This window comes from Alligator sinensis, unplaced genomic scaffold (assembly GCF_000455745.1).
Source record: "Alligator sinensis unplaced genomic scaffold, ASM45574v1 scaffold188_1, whole genome shotgun sequence".
NCBI lineage: Eukaryota > Metazoa > Chordata > Crocodylia > Alligatoridae > Alligator > Alligator sinensis.
Genome location: NW_005841903.1, coordinates 3,803,649 through 3,824,930, shown reverse-complemented (window position 1 = coordinate 3,824,930; position 21,282 = coordinate 3,803,649). Strand labels below are relative to the sequence as shown.

The following is a 21,282-nucleotide window of genomic DNA, read 5'->3' as shown; positions in this document are numbered from 1 at the left end:
CCGGCAGGTGCCAGCTCTAGGGAGGCCAGGGCGTGCTACAGCCCTAGGTCAGCTTATGCTCCTGCTCTGGTGAGGCAGATGCAGGGAGTGGGGGGGGGCCCTCAACAGATCACCAAAACTCATTAACTCAACCTCCAGCCTAAATAATTGCTCACCCCTGCGCTAAAGGTATACAGAGGAATCCTATCAATGATAGGGGAGCCAGTCCTGCTAGTAACAATGCTTTTAAATCTATATTCATCCCCAAACAGGTTTTATGGGCAATGCCATGCAAACTCTGCCCTCCTTCCACCCCATCCCTCCAAAAAATCTAATTCTAATGTACAGCATGAAACCTAGGAGTTTCATGTACTGAGACCTAGGAAGGCCTAGCCTGTTGATCTGTCATTTTCCTTCCCATTCTTCTTTTTCCATGATCCCCATCCCTCCCCCTCAACCAAAACATTTCTCAGAAAACTGTAAAGTCTGACGCTCACAATTCAGAGTCTATCAAATGCAACTATCGGGGTCATTTTGCTGAGGGGGATAAGATGCCTACAAGATACATGACCAAACTTACTTGCATCCCTTCAACATTAGAAATCATGCCTTCCTCCCATGTTAGAAGCTATCAAAGAGGAAAACACATTTCTTGCACAATAAGGAACAAAGTGGGAGGCATGTATTTTCTGTGGCCTGAGCCACAAACAACCAAAACCAAAAAAGGGTTCTACTCAGCTCTGTTGAATTTCTAATTTAATTGCTCACCCAGATGATGATTCAAGGTTGAAGAATCTACATAGTGTGGCAGGGAATGAGGGTTGAAGGTTTCTTTCTCCGGGTTTTTTTTTGTTTAGTGGGGGAAGGAGGTTAAAGGGAGGGACAGAGAATCTGCTCTGATCAATGGGTGATGCCACGAGAAAATCATTAAAAAAAAAAAGACAATATTATCTTTATAAAACACCCTAAAAATCCGAATGCAAAAATTACTTTTGTGCCTTTCACAAAACCAGAGAAAGCCAGGATGATATATCTTATTTTATACATATATACCTTTATAGTATAATGACACTACAATGGTAACATACATAGATCTGTGCAAGACTGCATACAATACAGCAATATCTCTATCTAGATATATCTATAAAATTAAAATGAATATTTTAACCTTACATAAGAACTGCCATTGACTGGGTCAGACCATAGGTCCATCTTGCCCAGTATCCTATGTCACACAGTGGCAGAGAATAATAGATGCTGAAAGAGAGAGTGAGCTGGGTATGACCAAGGTTTTTTTCCCTGTGTTCCTCTCTCACTTTCAGCCTCCAGCATGTAAGGTTTAGGAAGTTCTGGAAAACAAAACAAGACAAAAAACCTTTATTTGTTCACTCTGTGGCAGCAGTCTGCAACATTTTTAAGTAGGAGATCACCTTTGGCATTTAAAAAGTAACCCAAGATCTACCATGTGCTGCTGCCACCCCCGCCCAGCAGGTAAGTCTGTTGGGAGGGAAGGGGGGAGGAGCAGATCGAGGCAGAAAGAGAAAAAATTACTGGGGGGCGCACCTCTCTAGCAGGTAAATCCCACCAGGCTGGGGCCCCACTCAACTTACCCCTGCTCCTGCTTCTGTGGCACTGTCCCTCACTGCAGGGGCCTCGATCTAGCCCCTGCCCCTTCCCTCCCCCACGGACTGACCTGCTGGGCTGGGGCAGGCGCATGCATGCACATGAGCACACAGCCCCCCCACCCCAGCCTCGGATCTACCACAAGAGGCTCCGAGATCTATGACAAGAGGCTCCAAGGTCCACTGGTTGGTGATCACTGCTCTATGGCATGTTAGCGTTTTGTGTTCCATCTATCCTATTCATGTTCATGGTTTCCTTATTTTTTAATGTAAAGGATTTATGGAGAACAGAAAGATGTCCCATACTTGACAATAATTTTTCCTTTAGAATAGATTAAAAAGTGGTAACATGTCGAAAATATGTTATAGACATAAACAGCACTGACTGATTGTTAGCGGAACAGAAAGCATTACAGGTGGAAATAGGTAACCTATGGTTGGACTACAACAATCTATTAACCATCTACCTTTATTAATAGAAATTTAAAGCAAGTCTGACTGAATTTATTTATTTTAAACAATAAGCTTCATCATTCCTCTCTAATAAGGGAGGTACATGTGCATACATATGGTATTTTCTTTTGACTTGACAAAAAAGGTTTTGTGCCAAGATCTTTGAAAGCCTGCCGAATGGAGTTATAACTTCTAAGCTAAAAAGAAAAAGCCATCTATGAAAACAGGCATTACCTGACGAGCTTGATAATATTCCCTTAGAAGATGATCTCTCTGGATGATAGCCTCTGTTCTCTCTTTCCTGGCAACATCTCTTTCTTCCTTCACTGTCTCTATATCCTTGCAAGCTTGATCAAGTTCCTTCTGGGCCTCAGCCTTGTCCTTCACTTCATGACAGTACTTTTCCAGCAACTCATTCCTCTCACAAATTGCTCGATCTCGTTCCACTAGAGCCGAGTTTAACTCCTAAAATGAGATCCATTGTTTGCAATGCGTTAAGTACAGGAGTTCTTCCTTCTGGTTGAACACATTAACACCTTAAAAATCTGTAATCTACAGGTAATGTTCTGCCAAAGGGGGAAACTGTATAGCACTGCACGTGTTAAATGAAGAAAAAGAATAGATAGCAATATTAAGTACAGTGCCAGAGAAAAATTTTTAACACCCTGCTGTGTCTAAATAATATAGCAGGCAACTAGGAACACTCATCATTTTAAGAAGATTACATCTGTTGCAATCCCTCAGGAGTCACAGATACCCAGTCAGGTATAATAAACTCTTACAGTGGTGGCTTTAAATACAAACAGGTTTATACAAATGTTCACTGCTCCATTTTACAAAATGTGAAGTATACACTTAACTCATGATGTTATTATGTTCTTTGATTTTTTCAGGGTAATATTTTACAACCTAAAGTGATAAGTGCACTATAGTTTTCAATTTATTTTAAAAGAGCTATGAGTATAATTGAGTAAGATACCATAATGTATACTACTAGTATGAAATACTGCAATAAAAATACAAACTGAGACTGTAGCCATAACAACCATAAACTATGCATCTTAATAAATGGCATTTTCAACTCAATTGCATTGCATTAAAAAGGAATTAAGAAAAGAAAGCAAGGTGTGAAAGTACTACTCCCAGACCAGTACAACACCATGCAGAAGACTGGTTCAATTCCCAGAGCCAGGTTCAGGCTCTATATGCCAGCAACACCAGCTGGACTATAGAAGCAGCCCTGGTCCCTTCTACACTGGAGCAGAAAACATATTTTTTATAATCCAGCTCTCCTATAATGAGGGTTTTTCCAAAGAGTTTAATTGGAATTTAATTTAATCAATAAATCTCATAGATCATAGAGAAGTAAGGCTGAAAGGGACCTTTTTTCAATCCAGGGTAAATGATGCCAGAGAGACTACAGGAAGAAAAAGTACCTTGCACTTTCAATACCTCTTGCTTGATCAATGACAAAGAATAGACTCTAAAAGAATGTCCAGACCTCATAATAATGTCTCAATGTAGCAAGCAAGACTGACAAGGAGGCTGTCCTTACGGAGGAGAGCTATTCAGCTGGAAAAGGTAATTTAAAGCTACCTGTCCCTGGAGAAAATATTCTGACAACATTTAGAATGTGAGAAAATTATACGTTTACTTCTAAAGACTCATTTAGATTGGTTCACCAATTCCATAGAAATATTCTCATTTTTTGACATATTCTATAGGTCATTTCTAACAAGAATGCCTCAAAGGGAAAGTTACTTTATTTACTATGTTTACTACAAACATTTCTATTTTAGACGGCATCATTTTGCTGAAAGGACAAAAGGATTTAATCTGCGTTAATGATGAATTGAACAATTGGGCTCAGACAAATTGTGATGGCATGTGGAATAATAATAAAGTAACCTTGATACCTGTACAACAAAATAAAGCTCACTGCCATCCAAAATGGCTGACAAAGTAAGTGATTGTTGTAGATTTCAACACAGTACAAATTAAGCATTTCACTAAAAGCAGAACCACTGCCTAAAACAACAGTGGGAAATGCATTGGCAATTTCAAATCAGAAATCTTTTAGCTGGCCAAACAGTAGACAACCATAAATTTCTAAAACCAGAGGCAAGTTTTCAGAGAAAGAGAATGATATTCAGCTCAACAAAATACAGATGACAATTAAAAAAAAAAATCAAATCAGATGGACAATTTTCTACGAAGGCAAAAACTGAGTTGTCTCTGCTGTAACTGCACTACTGGCGAAGTGAAGTATGTGCTTTCCAGCTTCCTCTAAAGCACTGAAATGCACAAAAGATTTGCCTTGATCTTACAAAGGGTTCCATGAAAGTCAAGGCATTTTCTTCCATTTGGAAACTACTGACAGTTTAATCTATAGGTTCTTGGTCCTCAAATATCTCTAAAAAGAGACATGGCCTTAAGATGGGAAAAAAGGAAATAGACCCACTCTGCCCAATTAAAAAGGAAAATCCTTGGAAGGAAAGCAATAAAGTTAAATATTAACTATTCCATTCCTTTTTCAGCTTTAAGGGATTAAATACTGTTTATAGCATCACAAACAGTTATTTGCATGTTACAGAAATGGTGCACTGGCAACATAAAAAGTTACCCTTCAGTGAGCCATGGTGTTCAACTGATACTGGTAATGCCCCAGAGAAACAATTCTGCTGTATTGTCATAATAGAAAATTTTGTGCTAAAGGTGGAGACTTGTGTCAGGATTCACTGGTTCTATTCCCACTGTGGACTCGCTTTATGACCTTGAGTCAATCACTATGTCCAGTTTATGCTGACAATGGGAACTCAGTTCCTCTGAAAAAAAATCACTGTTAAACCCTTAAACTGTTAACTACAATAAAAGCTTAACTACACTATCAGTTTGTAGCAGGGCTTAAATAATATCTGTACAGAAAGTGCATTGTGATCTTTTGATATAAACACATATGGAAGTGACCGATCGTTGTTTTCAGCATGCAGTGCAGTGCAGTTTAAAAGCTACAGGATGGGGGTGGAGAAAGAACTATTTCAAACGCTTTTATCATATTTCTTTAAATAGTAGATCATACTTTCAAGCACTGGAAATATGTTAAATCTGTGAAGACAGAAGTTGTTGAAAGATAAAGTTCAAATCTTTGCTGAAAAAGTTAAGCTATTTAGTAAACAGAAACTTCCATACTGTAGCTAATTCTAAAAGGTGCCGCTACAGCCATAAACATAGGATAATGATAAGAAAAAAAAATGGGAAAAATTTTTTATTAGTCATTCTGCTTCTGCTGACAGGTATATAAAGTTTGAGGGAAGTTCAATTTCATTTCCACGTAATCAGTTGAGACTGTAGCAAGTTCATGGTTATTAACAGAACTACTGTTTGTAGCTGTGACAATATTTTTAAAGTTGTTTCATATTTGAATAAGCACAAATGCTGTACCAACATACACAGATATACTGTAAGATGAACATTTAAATGGATGCAGTGGTGTTTCAAGCAAATACTTAAGGACAATATAACATGTCAGTCATAACTGCAACACATCACTAGGTGGAGCTACACACCATAGACAGTAATGCAACTGCAACAAACAGTGTAGTCAAATTCACTGTTTATATGGGGTTCTCAAAGATCCCTATTCAAATAGGATTCAAAAGGAAGTTACTCCAAGTAATTGATTTTTTATTCATAAGCTTTGCCTAGAAATTAAACCCTGTATCATGTATTTCCCTTAGACAATCTCATAAAAGCAATTTCAAATGGTCACCAATATGACAAATCAGAGACAATTCACTCAGAGGCAGAATATTCTTTACATAATAGGAAAAAAATCAAAAAACTTAACTAAAGTGCAAACAGAGTAATACTTTGAAGCAGTTCTAGTATAAGTTACTTCAACATTCTTACTATGCAGGCACAAGAGTGCGATATGCCCTTAGAAACCATTCACAAAATGCCTATTCAAGAAAATGCATCTATACCCTAGCCAGTGACAAGAAACTTTTCATCTTTCTGTGACCTGTCTTTATTCTTTCCTGATTCAACCAGCCATCCAAACAGACTTTTCAAAACAGGCAGATAGCTACCAAGGAATATTTGTTTTACTTTATAATCTGATGATTTACGATTACTGGAAAAATACTGACTTGTGCATGCAGCATATTAAAAGTATTTTAAAAAACAGAATGATCAAGTTAATACTAGAGGTGCACCAATACATCAGTCCCATATCGGATTGGCACCAATATAGGGAAAACTGAAAGCATCTGAAATCAGCTCTTTTTGCCTCATGCAGCCATGGTCAATAAATGCCTCGTGCATGCACACAGCCACAGCATGCATGGGGCCAGGAGTACAGTCCGGCAGCTTGGAGACCAGCATCTGACTAGTAAGTCTGTTGTGGGGGAAGGGAAGGGGTGTTGGGGGAGTGAAGATCGAGGCCTCCACAGTGAGGGAGGAGTGGGGCTGGGGCAGGTGCTGCTCAGCCAGGGTAGGACACAGGACAGAGCTGTGAATGGCTAGTCTGGGGAGGCATGGAGGTGGAGGCAGCTCCTGCCCTGCATGGAGGGGTGTGGGGGGGGAGGGTGCCCCTGGACCTGCATGGCGTGAGGGTGGGCTCAGGCTGTGCGAAGGGACGGCACCGGGATCTTCCTGGCGGGGGCTGGCCCGGGCTGTGCTTGGGGCGGGCAGCGGTGGAGCTGGAATGGGGGCTACAGGGGGGCTATGGTGAATTTTGGGGTGGCTGCAGGCCCCCCCACCCCCGTAGCCCTGCTCCCAGTGCCACCTGGCCCAGCCCCCGCCGGGAAGAGCCCAGTGCCACCCAGGCCCCAGCTCTCAGTGGCAGTCTGCCCTTGCCCTGCACAGATCCAGGGGCACACACCACCCATGCCCTCCTGGAGTGTGTGCAGGGCGGGAACTGCCCCCCATTCCCCCTGTGTCCTCTAGACAAGCTGCCCGTGGCTCCATCCCATGCCCCACCCTGGCTGAGCAGCTGTCTGCCCCAGCCCCACTCCATCCCTCACCGTAGGGGCCTCGATCTGCCCACCCCATGCCCCTTTCTTCCCCCCACTCCTTCCCCCACACCAGACTTACCAGCCCCAAAATTGGTCTCCAAGCATCCCAGCTGCATATCTGAATTGGATCGGTATTGGCTGATATGGATCCTTCAAAATCGGCCATTGGTATCGGCCCAAAAAATCTCTGTTGGTGCACCCCTAGTTAATACATTTTACTATTTAGCATCAAGGTCCATATTGGAAATCCCAATAACATCACTGTAAGAAATTTGTCTTTAAATGTTCAAGAGGATGCTGGAGGTTCAACTTTTGAAATAATGCAATTATAAAAAGGTCCCTGAGTTTTTTAAATCAGCAAAAACCAATCTTATTTAAAAACCTATTTAATATCAAAGAAAGTAAATTAAAAAGAATATGGCTGTAATAAATTTTGAACAGATGTTGAATAAGTCAGCAGGTTTATTTTTTAATGCAAGTATTTTTTGTGGTTTTTTTTTATAGATGTTCCTGCCGAAAAGCACAAAAGGTAGAAAGGGGTGGCTCATTAAAAGGAAGAATTTCTAATGAGCTTCACAGAAGAAGTCATATTTCAACTGGCAAGCACTCTATTCAAATTCTAAGTGTAATACTAAAGTGCCAGAAAAGCATCAGCGGGGATTATCCTCTGCAATATAGCATTGTTTCCTGTTAACTTGTCATACATCTCTCACATGACTGGTTACAAGGAAGCACTTGTAAAGCTTTTTTATTACTCCCACCTGCCCCCTTACTGAAATGGTTCATTGGTACCTGTCTTAGGGCTTCCATTTCTTCACTAGCCACTCTTTTCTCTGAGGAAGTATTCTTCAGTTTGGACTCTGCAAGTTCCAGCTCAGTTTGAAGTTTATCCACCTCTTTGATTACTTGGTCTCTCTCACTCATTATGAGGCGATACTCATTGAAAACAGAGTCTCTCTCTTCCTTGTACTTCTCTGCATCCTTTGTTGCCTTCAACTGCATTGTTTTGAACCGTGTCACCTCTGACTGTAATCGTTCCATCTCCCTCTGCATCTCCTTGTTCTGCACAGTGGATTTGCTTAGCTCCTGTTGTACTGACTCAAACCTTGGAAAAAAAGACACAAAGGTACTTCCATCATTCTACATTTTTTCTTTTCCCATTTCACTATAGAATTTTACAACTGCACTATTTTTCAACCAAGCCTGCCTTCTCTCTTCAGAACTATGTTCCATCAAGCCAGGATCTACTTCTAGTCTAATGATACAGAAAATCTGAGGTTGTTATAATGGTTGGGGCTACAAATTTTTGATCAATATAGGAAAAAAGCCATAGGAGGTAAGACATAGGAATTCAGAAAGAACAAGATATAAAATGGAAATCAGAAATATTACAGAAAACAGCTGCTGTATAAATCAGTACGCTCTCACCTGAAATAAATATATTTAGTTTGAGTCCATTCAGTGCAGAAGAAAAGCAGCAGAGAGAAAAAAATGGGGTCCCAGATAAGGATGTAAAAAGTGACAGAAAGGTCATCTGCAATGATCACAGAAGGACTCTCTTATGGACACAGACCCCCAAAATTAGAACAGTTTGGTTCAATGCACGTACAAGAGAAGTACGAAAAATAAAGTGGAGCATGCTCTGAGTCACCTTTGATAGCACAATAAAGGGAAATCTAGGGCAACTGAAAGGTAATCAATTTTAACTGGCGTAAGCAGCAATTATTAAACATAACACATGGAAAACTTGTGGAATTTACTGCTAGTTTGATATTTTAGGGCAGAAAATTAATTAGATTAAAAAGAATTAATCTCCACATGAATAACAAAAACAGCCACAGGTATGTTATATATATCTATATTGATGTTGATATAAATATAGATATCTCTCTCTCTCTCTCTACCTGTGGGGCATGAATCAACATAGCTGGGAAATAAGAAGAAACTTTCTATGAGCTAATTATGCCATAAACGTGCAATGAGAGATTCCTTTGTATATTCTTCCTTCCTTTTTGAAGCCACTGGTTACTGCCCCTCTCAGTGACTTTAAGTCTTGCCCAATATGCCAACTCCTATAAGCTTCTGGCATATTTTGTCTTGAATTCACACCATACCATGTTATGAAAATGACTCTTGCCCAAGCCAGGCTTCCCGTTCTATCCACAGAGTCCGAGCAACATGTGGAGCTGCTGTTACAAGAAATGACTGGCTGAACTACAGTGAAGGCTGATTTTGTGAATGGTGGCCAGTGCCTCAAGGACACAATGCCTATTTTCATGCTACTTTTAGTGATCAGTTTCCTAGCCAGTAAAATGTATTCTTTAGGGGTGCACCAATAAAGATTTTCTTGGCCGATACTGATAGCTGATGATTAACCAACCATATTGGCCGACGTGGATCCAATAACCGATATTTAGTAATAGTGCAAGGCATCTTAAACTACTGACATAAATAAAGCTTTTTGTTTGTTTGTTTTGCATTTATAAACACACACATGCCTCCTGCCTGCTCCAGCCCTTGCTGAGAACGCAGGTGAACGCCTTATTTCCATGCACATCACCCCCTCGCTCACGACTCCTACCTGCAGCCCTGCTCCCCATGCTGCCGACCAAGGTGGGCAGGATGGACCCTCATGCAGACAGCAGTGTCGGGTGCATCTAGAGCCCTAAAGCAGACAAGGTTCCTTGAGTGAATTTGATATCTTTTATTAGACCAACCCAAATGGTTGGAGAATAGTTATTAAGCAAGCTTTCCTAAAGCAGACCACTGTGCAGCTGAGCTCCTGTGGCTGCCAGGGAGAAACCACTTTTGCAAAGGCGCACAGTGGAGCCAGATTTCCCTCATGCTGCGCCTTACCCTGCCCAGGCACAGCCCAGTATTTCCGGCGCTCAGGCCCCTGCTCTGCATGCCATGGTGGCAGCAGCAGGAGACAGTAACAGTCCCTTGGATGCTGAGCGTGGTGCACTGTGACCACTCCCTGGTGCCCCATCCATTGCTCGCCAGGACCTGTAGTCTGCCATGGGTTCAAGCCAGTGGCAAAGGTGTGGGGACTGGACTACCTGCCAGGGTGCTCCAGGCACATGGCTAATTATCAGCTACAATGACCAAATAAAGCCAATAATATTTCTCCTTTTATCAGTGCTGATCCAATAGCCAACCAATATAATGGTGCACCCCTAGCATTTTTTACTTTAGGAAAAGAAACTGAGACTGATCCACTGAACAACCAGTGGATCAACATCCAGTAATCATGAACATGCTCTAAAAAAAAAGCACAAGAGGAATAAAAACAGAAGAAATTACTCAATCTAATTAAGCTGCTTCCACATACTTCCAAGGAACAGGGCTGTACTTCCCAACATATTCTCCGACTTCATATTTGATCACTGTTAAGCCTGAAACAGACTTTGCAAGAAACTTCAGTTCTTCATAAGATCTCTTTTTACTCAGTGTACAGTAGTGGTTTTGAACTTATACTTGATGGCCCAGGTGGCCCCTTCCTGTTCTATGTTCCTATTTCACATGCCATGACATTATGTATATCCAGGCAGGTAGACAATAGAATTTAGGTAGAAGATAGGCCATAGCATTTACTACTTCTCCGTGTGGGATGTTCTGCAGGACAGGTCTAGAACAAGAATGTTCCATGCCTCTGCTAATGCCACCAGAATTCCAACATCCCTCACACGCAGCAAGTTATGCAGTAGCATAACTAGGACTGGGTGAGTGGGGCATTAGCTCTGGGAGCCAATTTAGAAGGGGTGTTCATGCTGTGGGGGCTGCTGCAGCTGGAGTACAGGGAGCTCATTTCTCAGCTGCAGCTGCCCAAGCCCATGCTACTGTCATAGCAGTATCAGCAGCAGCCACTACCACCAGCATGCAGAAACTGTTCCAAAGCAGGTGAGATTTCCCCACCTCCCCCATTCTCTAGTGCTTAGCACAATACCTCCCTTCCCTTCTGTCTCCCTCAACTCTACCTGGGGCATCAAAATAGCTAGATATGCCTTTCATACGACTTCACACAACTCCAGGAGTCCAATTATCCTGTGTAAAAAAGTATGACATGTTTTTCTCCATCAATTTTCAACTGAGGTATGTCACACCCACATAAATCACATTGAAAAAATATATCTATGTAGGAAACGTCTTCCTCCATTGATAAAGAGGCCTAGATTCACAGGATGATGGGAGGTACTTGGAAAAAGTATGCGTCAATCCTGGATGTTTGTCTCTGACCTTTATACAAACTGTGGCTAGCCCTCATCTCTGAAAATAGAGACTTCATCCATCTGTAGACCCTCTTCTCCACCTTAGTTATACTAGGTATTCCTTTGTCAGTAATAATGTATGCTTTAACAGAAGCCAGGAACAGATTAGGAGTAAGTGGGTATATCTACACGACACATTTTCCAAGGAGTTTCTTCATTAGCTCCACAGTAAACATCTCAGCGTCTACACATGAAGTGCTATTAGGATGGGGTAAACTAATTAACTCCACCACAAGTTAGCACTTGTAAACACAAATACTATCCTGTGGTAGAGTTTTTTTTACTCTGCAGCAATACACATGTAGAGGGCTGGCTATGGCATGAGGGTGCACCAGTTCAGGGTTAGCCACAGCAGGCACCCCCTAAACTGAAGCACCCTCGTAACCCCAGCCAGCCCCTCTGCAGCATGGTTTCATAGTCGGTAGGGTTGGAAGGGACCTAAGCAGGTCAAGTCTGACCCCCTGCCATGGGCGGGAAAGAATGTTGGGGTCAAATGACCCTGGCTAGGTGATCGTCTAACCTCCTTTTGAAGACCTCCAGGGTAGGGATGAGCACCACTTCCCTAGGAAGTTGATTCTAGCTCCTAGACACCCTGACAGTGAAGTAGTGCCTCCTGATGTCTAGCCTGAACCTACTCTCAGTCAACTTATGGCCGTTATTACTTGCAACTCCCGGTAGCGCTCGGGGGAACAGGGACTCTCCCACTGCCTGCTGGTCCCCCTTGGCCAGTTTATAGACAGCCACCAGATCCCCTCTCAGCCTTCTCTTGTGGAGGCTGAACAGGTTCAGATCCCGTAGCCTCTCCTCGTAGGGCCTGCCCTGCTGCCCCCTAATCATGAGAGTGGCCTTCCTCTGGACCCTCTTTACGCTATCCACATCCCTCCTGAAGTGCGGCACCCAAAACTGGACACAGTACTCCAACTGGGGCCTGACCAATGTCACATAGAGGGGGAGGATCACCTCCTTGGACCTGCACATGTGGATGCATGACAAGGTGTGGTTAGCCTTCCTGACTGTGTCCTCACATTGGTGGCCCATGTTCATCTTGGAATCAATAATGACTCCAAGATCCTTTTCTGCCTCTGTGCTGACGAGAAGGAAGTTCCCCAGCCTGTAGGTATGCTGCTGGTTCTTCCTCCCCGCCCCGTGCAGTACCTTGCACTTGTCAGTATTGAAACCCATCCTGTTCTTGTCTGCCTATCCCTGTAACCTGTCCAGATCTAGTTGCAGCCTGTCCTTCTCCTCCAGCGTGCCTACTTCTCCCCACACCTTAATGTCACCTGCAAATTTGAACAAGGTGCTTTTCACCCCCTCGTCCAAGTCGCTGATGAAGATGTTGAACAGTGTGTGCCCGAGGACTGAGCCCTGGGGACCCCACTGCCCACATCACTCCAGGTCAAAAATGACCCGTCCACCACCACTCTCTGGGTGCGGCCCTCCAGCCAATTTGTGACCCATCTGACTGTGTAGGCATCAACACTACAGTCGCCTAATTTTTTTTTTTTTTTTTTTAAATGAGGATGGGGTGGGAGACAGTGTCAAAGGCCTTCCTAAAGTCCAGAGAGACAACGTCCACTGAGACACCTGCGTCCAGGGCTTTTGTGACCTGGTCGTAGAAGGCAACCATGTTGGTCTGACAGGCCCTGCGTCCAATGAACCCATGTTGATTGCCCCTAAGCATAATCTCCTCTGCTGGTCCCTTGCAGATGTGCTCCTGGATAATTTTCTCAAAGAGCTTTCCCAGGACCGAGGTAAGACTAATGGGCCTATAGTTTCCTGGGTCCTCTTTCCTCCCTTTTTTGAAAATGGAGACCACATTGGCCCTTTTCCAGTCCTCTGGCACCTCGCCAGAGCACCATAAGTGCTCATAAAGCTGTGCCAGGGGTCTCACAATGACCTCTGCCAGTTCCCTCAGCACTCTAGGGTGGAGATTTCATAGATTTTATAGACATTAGGACTGGAAGGGACCTCGGAAGATCATCGAGTCCAGCCCCCCGCCCAAAGGGCAGGAAGTCAGCTGGGGTCATAGGATCCCAGCAAGATAAGCATCCAGTTTCATCTTGAAGGTGTTCAATGAAGGCGCTTGAACCACCTCCGGTGGCAGGCTGTTCCAGACCTTGGGGGCTCGGACAGTAAAGAAGTTCTTCCTTATGTCCAGCCTGAAACGATCTTGAAGTAGTTTGTGACCATTCGACCTTGTCATCCCTTGGGGCGCTCTGGTGAACAAACGTTCCCCCAGATGCTGGTGGTCCAGATAATTGGGACCTGCTGATCTGAACACTTCTAGTCCCTCCAGAAGTTCCCTGACTAGGTCCTCACTGACCCTGGGCCTGGCTGCGCCTTCCCTGGGTTCGTCCAGATTCCTAGTGAGGGGGATGTCCCTGTCCCTGCTCAGAAAAGCCAGACTGGTAAACCAGATTGGAGCAGCGCTGGGAGCAGTTGATCCTTCAGGCTTCCTGCCATACTGGGCTGCTCTGACCTGGTTCAATGTGCTGCAGTCCCAGGAGCACATTCAAATGAAGCACCCAAAAGCAATAAACTCCAGCAAGATATGCACATTAATTAATTGCCTGTGTAGATGTGCCCAGTAACATGGTGCTAAAAATACCTGTGTCCACTTTGTGCTGGTGCACAAACCACTGGTACTACTTCTGAAAACCAGGCAAATACTTCTCTATAAAGAAGGAGATTCAAAGAGCACACCCTGTTCAGCGTGTCCTCATGCATGTTGAGGCCAGGGGACAGCACTAATCTAGATGAGTACAGCCTTGGATTCCATTACAGGTCATAAAGATTTTCACTATGCTTGAGGTCCTCTTCATTGACCAAAACACCATTAGCAGAACAGAAACTCTACCTGGCAGGTTGCTTATGCTACAAGAGACTTGTCATCCATTAAGTCTGAAGTTCATTAAACCTAGCAGATAAACCTCTCACTTTTTCAAGTTTGAAACTTAGGATATACCTTTGATCCCATTACTACAGGCAGGAGGCAAGCATGATTCTAAAAGCAAAATAAACCCAGAAGGATTTTAAGTTTTCTTACATAAAACTGAAGGCTAGTTCATACAGGCCTTCAGACTAAGATATAAAACTACTGTCCTCGAAAAGATTGTGCAGGACATACCTCTCCCTGCACAATGCTTTCCAGTCCCCCTTTATATGGGCTTTTTTGCATGGCTATTAATATGCATTTACTGTACATAAACACATGGTTATTGAAATATCTGTGAACCTGCCCCAGTAAAAATGCCACCTAGTGTCACCAACACGCTACGTAAGAAATACCTGAAAAACTGACTCTACCTTCTAAGAGAAGAGGAATACTGTTGCTGGAAATGTATTGCTGTATCTCTCTGCTTCATTAACATATCGATCTGCTTCTGAAGGCGTCTGTTTTCCTCCTCTGCCTGTTCTAGACGGCTAAGGTCTGTATTGTGACTTGCTATTTTCTCATTGTACCGTTTCCTTAATGCATCATAATCCTTCTTCACACCCTCCAGTTTATCCATTGCTGTATCGTAGAGTTTATTTAGTATCTCCGATGAGCCATTTTGTTTCATAACCTAAAAAAGAAATGAAGTATGATTTTGATAAAAAGGTAACAAAATATAATGCCCATAAGAGGTACATATCTACACATTTTACCTACTATCAGAGAAAGAAAAGTTCTTTCAGTTGCTTTTAGCTGTGAGGTTTCTCCCTTGGGAGTGGTAGGACAGAGATAGGGAGGAGAGGGAGAGGAGGGGGAAACAAATGGAAAGAGTTTTCTTATACCTGGAAGCAAATGGGGGTTGGGAAGCACAACTGACATTTCCTGGATGGTTCTCTTTCCTGGGTGAGAGGCAGAGAAGCAGAAGTGAGGGGAGATGGGAAAGGGGAGGAAGAGGGGGAGTTTTCAAATTTCAGAATGTCGTTGGGGGGGAAGAGGGGGGCTGGTTTGGGTTTCTTCCCCTGATCAGTGGGTTATTTGTTGTTTATTCTAAATTACTCTGAGCAGATCCAGATGCCTCAGGATATAAACCTAACTGCTACTACTACAACTAGTACTACTACTATGAAAATCACAGCAGACCTGGTTATATCTAAAACTACTTAATTTTTGTATACTACTTTTCTCCTCAAACTTAATGTTCAAGAAAAAACAAATCTTTAAACTGAAATAGCCACTTATAAAAGTGAATCTACATACAATATTTTTATCTTTGGATTAGTAAATTTGTGTGCAATATTGCACCCGTAGGAGTAGCCCCCCAACAAGTAGCTTGTCTTAAACCAATAAAGTAACTTTTAATTAAAAATAAACATACAATCAGGATAAAAAGTAACTAAAAGGTGCCGATAGTCTTATTAATGGAACTTTTGAACAAACTGGATAATTTCCTGGTACAAAACAACTCTTCAAACAATGATTAACTCAGTAATGTAGTAGCGGTAATTTAGAACATTACCACAAAGCAGCATTCAGCAAAATGGCCAATCTTTATAATCACACTAGCAGTTACTCCAGCAATTTATATTTGAAGAGATTAAACGTTAATCTGTAGATACAATTTATATGGAATCGAAAATGAATATTCATCCACAATAAAAAGGTATTTAATCCAAAATCCACACATTTAGCGCATGTGTTCAGAAAACCATTAATAAATATTAATAAGGACAACAACATGTTATGTTGACATGAATCTAATTTGGCCTAACCTACAGATAGATTTAAAACTTCTAGACAACCTGAACAAAAAGATTGCTTCCACCAAATTAAAAAAAAACAACACATTGATTTTAAAACAAACAAAAAATACATATCTGTTTTCACTTCATGTACCACAAGAGAAAAGAGAAATCTTGTAAACCACTTTCCATCTCATTTACAGTTATGCAGACCACCACCACAGCATTTGGAATTGGCCAACTTCCCCTTGGCATGTATCATTATTACTCTCATTATTACTAGCTCCCAGTTTCCTGGTGCTTGAGCTTCAGGCAACTGAGCAATGAAAACTGGATGCTTGAAGAATTAGCTTCATCTAGTATGAGACTGCCAGCTCTCAGCAGACCACCAGTTGCCCACAGACTGCAGGTAACAGCTGACCTTTAGCATCACGTATCCCCACAAGAGAAAGCCAGTCCCTTTTAACTAACCTACATGGGCAAAAACATCTAGGTGTCAAAACTGAGCTGTTTGACTTTCAGTGAAGCTGGCAAATGGACGTTAAAAAGCTTCTAGTTTAGGCAACTTAGCAAGATATTTAAGATAGGTATGTGTTTTCAGTTAGCCAACATAACTGCCTTACTGAACTGAGCCCTAGGCTCCATAGCCTTATATGGCTCCATATATTGGAAATCGTTTAAGCATGTTTGTATCTATCCCTATTCAAAAAAGTTTGTTGGGGTTTCTTTTTGGTTGGTTGGCTGGCTGGTTTTGTTTTTATAATTCTGGAACTCTGTGGTTTTCATGTCAAGCACATGCTTAAGAGCCCTTCCTGGACTAGGGCCTTAATCATCACTGAACTACCTAAAAAAATAAAACAAACAGTACTTGGGGCTAAATATTTGACACTCCCAGGGAGAAACAAAAATTTTCCCACAGCCTAAAAGATAAGATACCCTTTCTTGTTGAGAACATCTTATACAATTATCTGATGCACCTAACAAAGTATGGAGACAAGGCCAAAGATGCCAGGAGTTTTAGTACATTTAAAATAAAGACACTAAAGCACACATTGGGGCTTGGAAGGGAGAGGAAAAGAAAATCTCACATACAGAAAGCACAGCAATATGGAAGATCTTCTACCCAAAACCTTACTATAAGGAGGAATAAATAGTCTCAGCTGGAATAAAGGGGACACCCATGACAACAGAAAGCATCACACATGAGCAGCAGAAATGTAAGCCAGTCTGCTGTTGCAGAGCACAATAATGGCTATCCCATGCTAGGAGTAAACTGACACAAAGTGTCTGTTCCTCTGGCAGTTGGGAAGCCGTTTTGCTACAGTCTGATGACAGAGTGACACGTCATAGGTCAACAAAAATAGAACGTCATTAATCTGGATGAGAACTGACAAAGCCAAGTCAAGAATCTTGATGACATCTCCTCAAGACAACACAATTCAGTTTGCCATGCCAAAAGAAGCCATAGTGGTTTCCCATGAAGGATAAAAGACAAAATTTTGTTTTAAAAAAGTAATCATGAAGTTTCCTAGGATTGAATTACTTTACAAAAATCATTTAATGATAACTCCAGTGTTGCATAGAGCAATCTCAAATTAAAGGACTAACATTAAGACCATGGGCCCTTCTACAGTAGGTTTTATTTTTCCATTTTCCAGAACAAGAAATGGAGGCACAGCCTGATTACGTAGATTGCCTAAATTTACAGCAGCACCACTGATTCCTGATGTAAACCCAGATTTCTTTTCTTTTCCTTTTTCCTTTTTATTTAGGAAATGATAGAAACAGCACTCTAACGCTACAGTAATAATACATAGGAATTGCATAAATTATTACATTTACAAAGGAAATAAAATACAGTAATTCCTATAACTTATCATCTATCCTATCAATGTTAGCTGGAAGTGCCTCACTTCTTTATATCATATAGCCGGAAAAATAATATCTACACCATGTTTAGTCTACTTAATATATCTATAATACTGTTCTGGTCCGCATGTACTGTTTAATATATATTCACACCCTAAAATTAACTTTACTTACTAGAGCTTCCAATGTTCCCCACCATTATTTATCCCATCCAGTTTCCCTCCCAGTTGGATTCCTAAACAATCCTTATTTTCAGACCCTCCCTCTTCTCCCCAACCTCATTCGCCCAAGCCAATTTTCCTCCCTTTTGAATTTCCAAAGGATGCTTATTTTTGTATCCTTCACCCCTTTCATGAAATGTGGAGATTCACCCTAGCCCTCAGATGCAAAGGAATTTTTAATCCCACCACACCTGAATACTGAACTCCTTTCCTAGGAGGTTCCTAACTCCTACTCTAGGATGACATGGCAGTATATGTAGCTTGTCAGATACTGTTTTCTGGAGGGAGTTGTCAGAGCCATATTTCAGGCTCACCCCTTCCCCCCATTATACTATATTTATACTCCTCCCCCAACCCCTCACCCTTTGCTTTTAGATTTGAAATGAGTCTTTACTTCCCCCTTTTCTTATTTATTTTGGTTCCCAACATTGCTGGGGGTGGGGGGTTACGCCCTTTGATATTCCTTCTTCTATTTTTCTTTTCTTCTCCCTCAAACTATTATTCAGTCCCATTCATATCCTCTTTAATACCCCCAACATTGTGATTTCTTCTATTCTCATTGTTCTTGTACTTTGATAGCTTCTTTCTTCTTAGCTTAACAGTTTGCCATTCAGTATTATGGGGATGCTTCTCATTTTCTGTGTCGGTCTCAGGTCGAGATTCTGGGGTGCTTTCTACTAAATTAGTTTCTCAAGGATTTTAAGATCTTTTTTTATTCCTTTATAAGCTACTGCTGTTCTTGAGATGGGATTTTCCTTTTAAACATATTACATCTGTATCTTATATTAGCTTGCCTGAGAGATGCTGTAATTCTTCACTCAGTTCCTTTCTTCTCTTTAACGTTGCCTGTGACAATTCTTTAAACAGTTGTATTTTATATTCTCTCAAAGTAGGAACAGATGTCTCGCTAACCACCTTCAGAATTCTGTGCTTTGCTGTACATCATTCAAAACTAGTAAGCGAGCTAGTATTATATATCTTGGTTTGTTTAAATTGGGGGTCCAAGTATAGAGACCTCTGTGTATTCCGTCTGCAAGGACTGTTGACTTTGTTTTCAGTTGTAGGAAGGAGAAGAATACATGCTTTAAATTCTTGTTATTTCTTTCATGATTTTCTATAATCTCAATTTTCTCTGCAAGCTCCTTTTTTTTTTCTCCCCCTTCCCCACCAAATCATCCTAATTTTATTTAAAAGATTTACTGTTAACTGCAGGTTTCCCTCCACCTTTATATCCAGGTCTATGACCCTAGCCCCAACTTTTCTCTTCACTTTGATCTTGCCAAACTATGCCTCCACAGAAGATTTTAAAGCTCTGATTTCTGAGACTAAACTCAGCAAAGTCCTCTCTGATCAAAGGGGCTGTTTGTTTTGTCTTTCTCCTTCTCTGCTCTGCCTGTACTGTTCAACCCTATAGGAGCCTCCTTTGACTGCAGATGCTGTGAACTGTTCTGAATGAGGATCTTCAAGCAAGTTTCTTCTGGGGAAGCAGCTTTTCAATTAGATACCTTTACATGGGGTATGTAGTCTAAAAGCAGGGAAAATGTTTTTTTGGGGAATTAAAGGGGGTCAGGTACATCAGCAATGTCTGTGGATTATGCCATCTCTTCAGTGGAAGTCTAGCTTCAGGTAGCCATCTCAAGCCCCACATAGATTCAGATTTCTAGTGAACCAACCCCTAGTACAATCCATAGTAAATGCCATTCAAGTTAACAGGATGCCATATGAATGGAGCAAGATGAAATACAAAGGAAAAACAAAACTAAACCACACCTATGTTTCTACTGCTTATTTTGACCTTTACTCTTCAAGCTTGGCAATTATTTTTGTTTGCACAGACTTTCTGAAACCTAACATTTGACTTGAAAGTTTGTCTCGTGAGTCATCCTAGAGTTAAGCAAGACATTCTATTTAACTGTTCTACATGTTACAGTAACCATTCTACCTAAATAATCAAACATTTCTGTACATGAACCATGGACTCAATGCCATTTCCAGGTTGCCCCCCCGCAATCTCTCTTGCCTATTTTTCTCCAAAGTGTGTGAACTTTACTACTATAAAAATCCCTTTGGTGTTGAGACAGCTTAATTGTTACATACAGTTTAGAAAGTCCATTCTTTTATTCCTGAAAAGCTCTTTTTTTTGGTTTGAAGTTTAAAAGCATTAATCAACCCATAGCATTGTTCTAACTGAATAGTGTCTGTGAACCTAAATAACCAAACTTTGTTCAATCATTCCCCTAACCTTTAAGGCGTCACTAGAATAAAGAAAAACTGTCACTCATTTTTTGTGATTCTTTCCAAATATAAACATAGTCTGGACTTTTGCATGCCCAAAGCAAATTTTGTCCCTAGAAAAGTCCTAAGATGTAGGGAGAAAAGCTTTATCAATTTAATGAAGTTCAATAAAAATAAATAAATAATGAACAGTTAAATATTAACATATCTGCCCAGCATTACAATATCAGTGCAGATGTGTTTTGGTTTACTGTTATTCTGGCAGTAGTAGTGCTGTTACTTGTCTCAGGTCTCTATTAAAAACTTTGATGCTACGGAGTATGTAATTCAGTACAAATCTCTTTCTTGGCTATCCCATAACTGTTGCCTCTCGAAGTGTATCTGGATGAGTCCTTTCCCCCATTTTTCCCCCAAAGAGTTCCCATTAATATTTTTCCTGGATTGTTGAACATTTTAGTTCCTTTCCATGCGGATTTCTGGCTCTTAACCCCATATGCTCTCCATGAACCTTTTCCTAGCTTCAGTCAGTCACATGCTGGTCTCTCTTTTCCCAGAATAATTCATGTATAACTACAATCGACTTCCTCTCCCACTTGCAAACTTCTGCATCTTAACTCCCTCGTTTACTCAAAGCCTCCCAGTCAATTACCAATGGAGACCACCATGGTAGATAAGGTAGTGCCCTTCATGTTCTTTTGGGGAATGGTAAGACAGAACAAAGGCAAATCTCTCTTTGTCAGGTTCTGAGAGAGACTTCATATCCTACATCAAGTCTGCAGGACTGGATAGTTAGCTAAAAAAAATCCTTTTTACTTCTAAAAGTAAAAATTACCTGGAGTCACTGAGAGACAACCTAAAAGTCATATATCTTTATGACTCTAAAATATCATACTTTTGTCAAATTAAATGGCAGCTATGCGCATTTCATTATCAAAAATTTGTGTTA

General features: G+C 41.4%; 1 protein-coding gene across 6 annotated transcripts in view; it reads right to left on the bottom strand.

The window, feature by feature from the left end:
- DLG5 (discs large MAGUK scaffold protein 5) overlaps positions 1-21,282 on the bottom strand; it is a 134,440-nt gene that overhangs the window by 53,769 nt on the left and 59,389 nt on the right. For 4 of the 6 annotated variants that reach the window (XM_025197712.1, XM_025197713.1, XM_025197714.1 and 1 more), the window contains 4 exons: positions 14,644-14,903; positions 9,651-9,734; positions 7,862-8,174; positions 2,289-2,519 (listed from right to left, as the gene is read on the bottom strand). In XM_025197712.1, the coding sequence (XP_025053497.1) occupies positions 2,289-2,519; positions 7,862-8,174; positions 9,651-9,734; positions 14,644-14,903 (888 nt within the window). The remainder of the gene's footprint in view (positions 1-2,288; positions 2,520-7,861; positions 8,175-9,650; positions 9,735-14,643; positions 14,904-21,282) is intronic. The other 2 variants (XM_025197715.1, XM_025197716.1) reach the window with 1 other exon arrangement.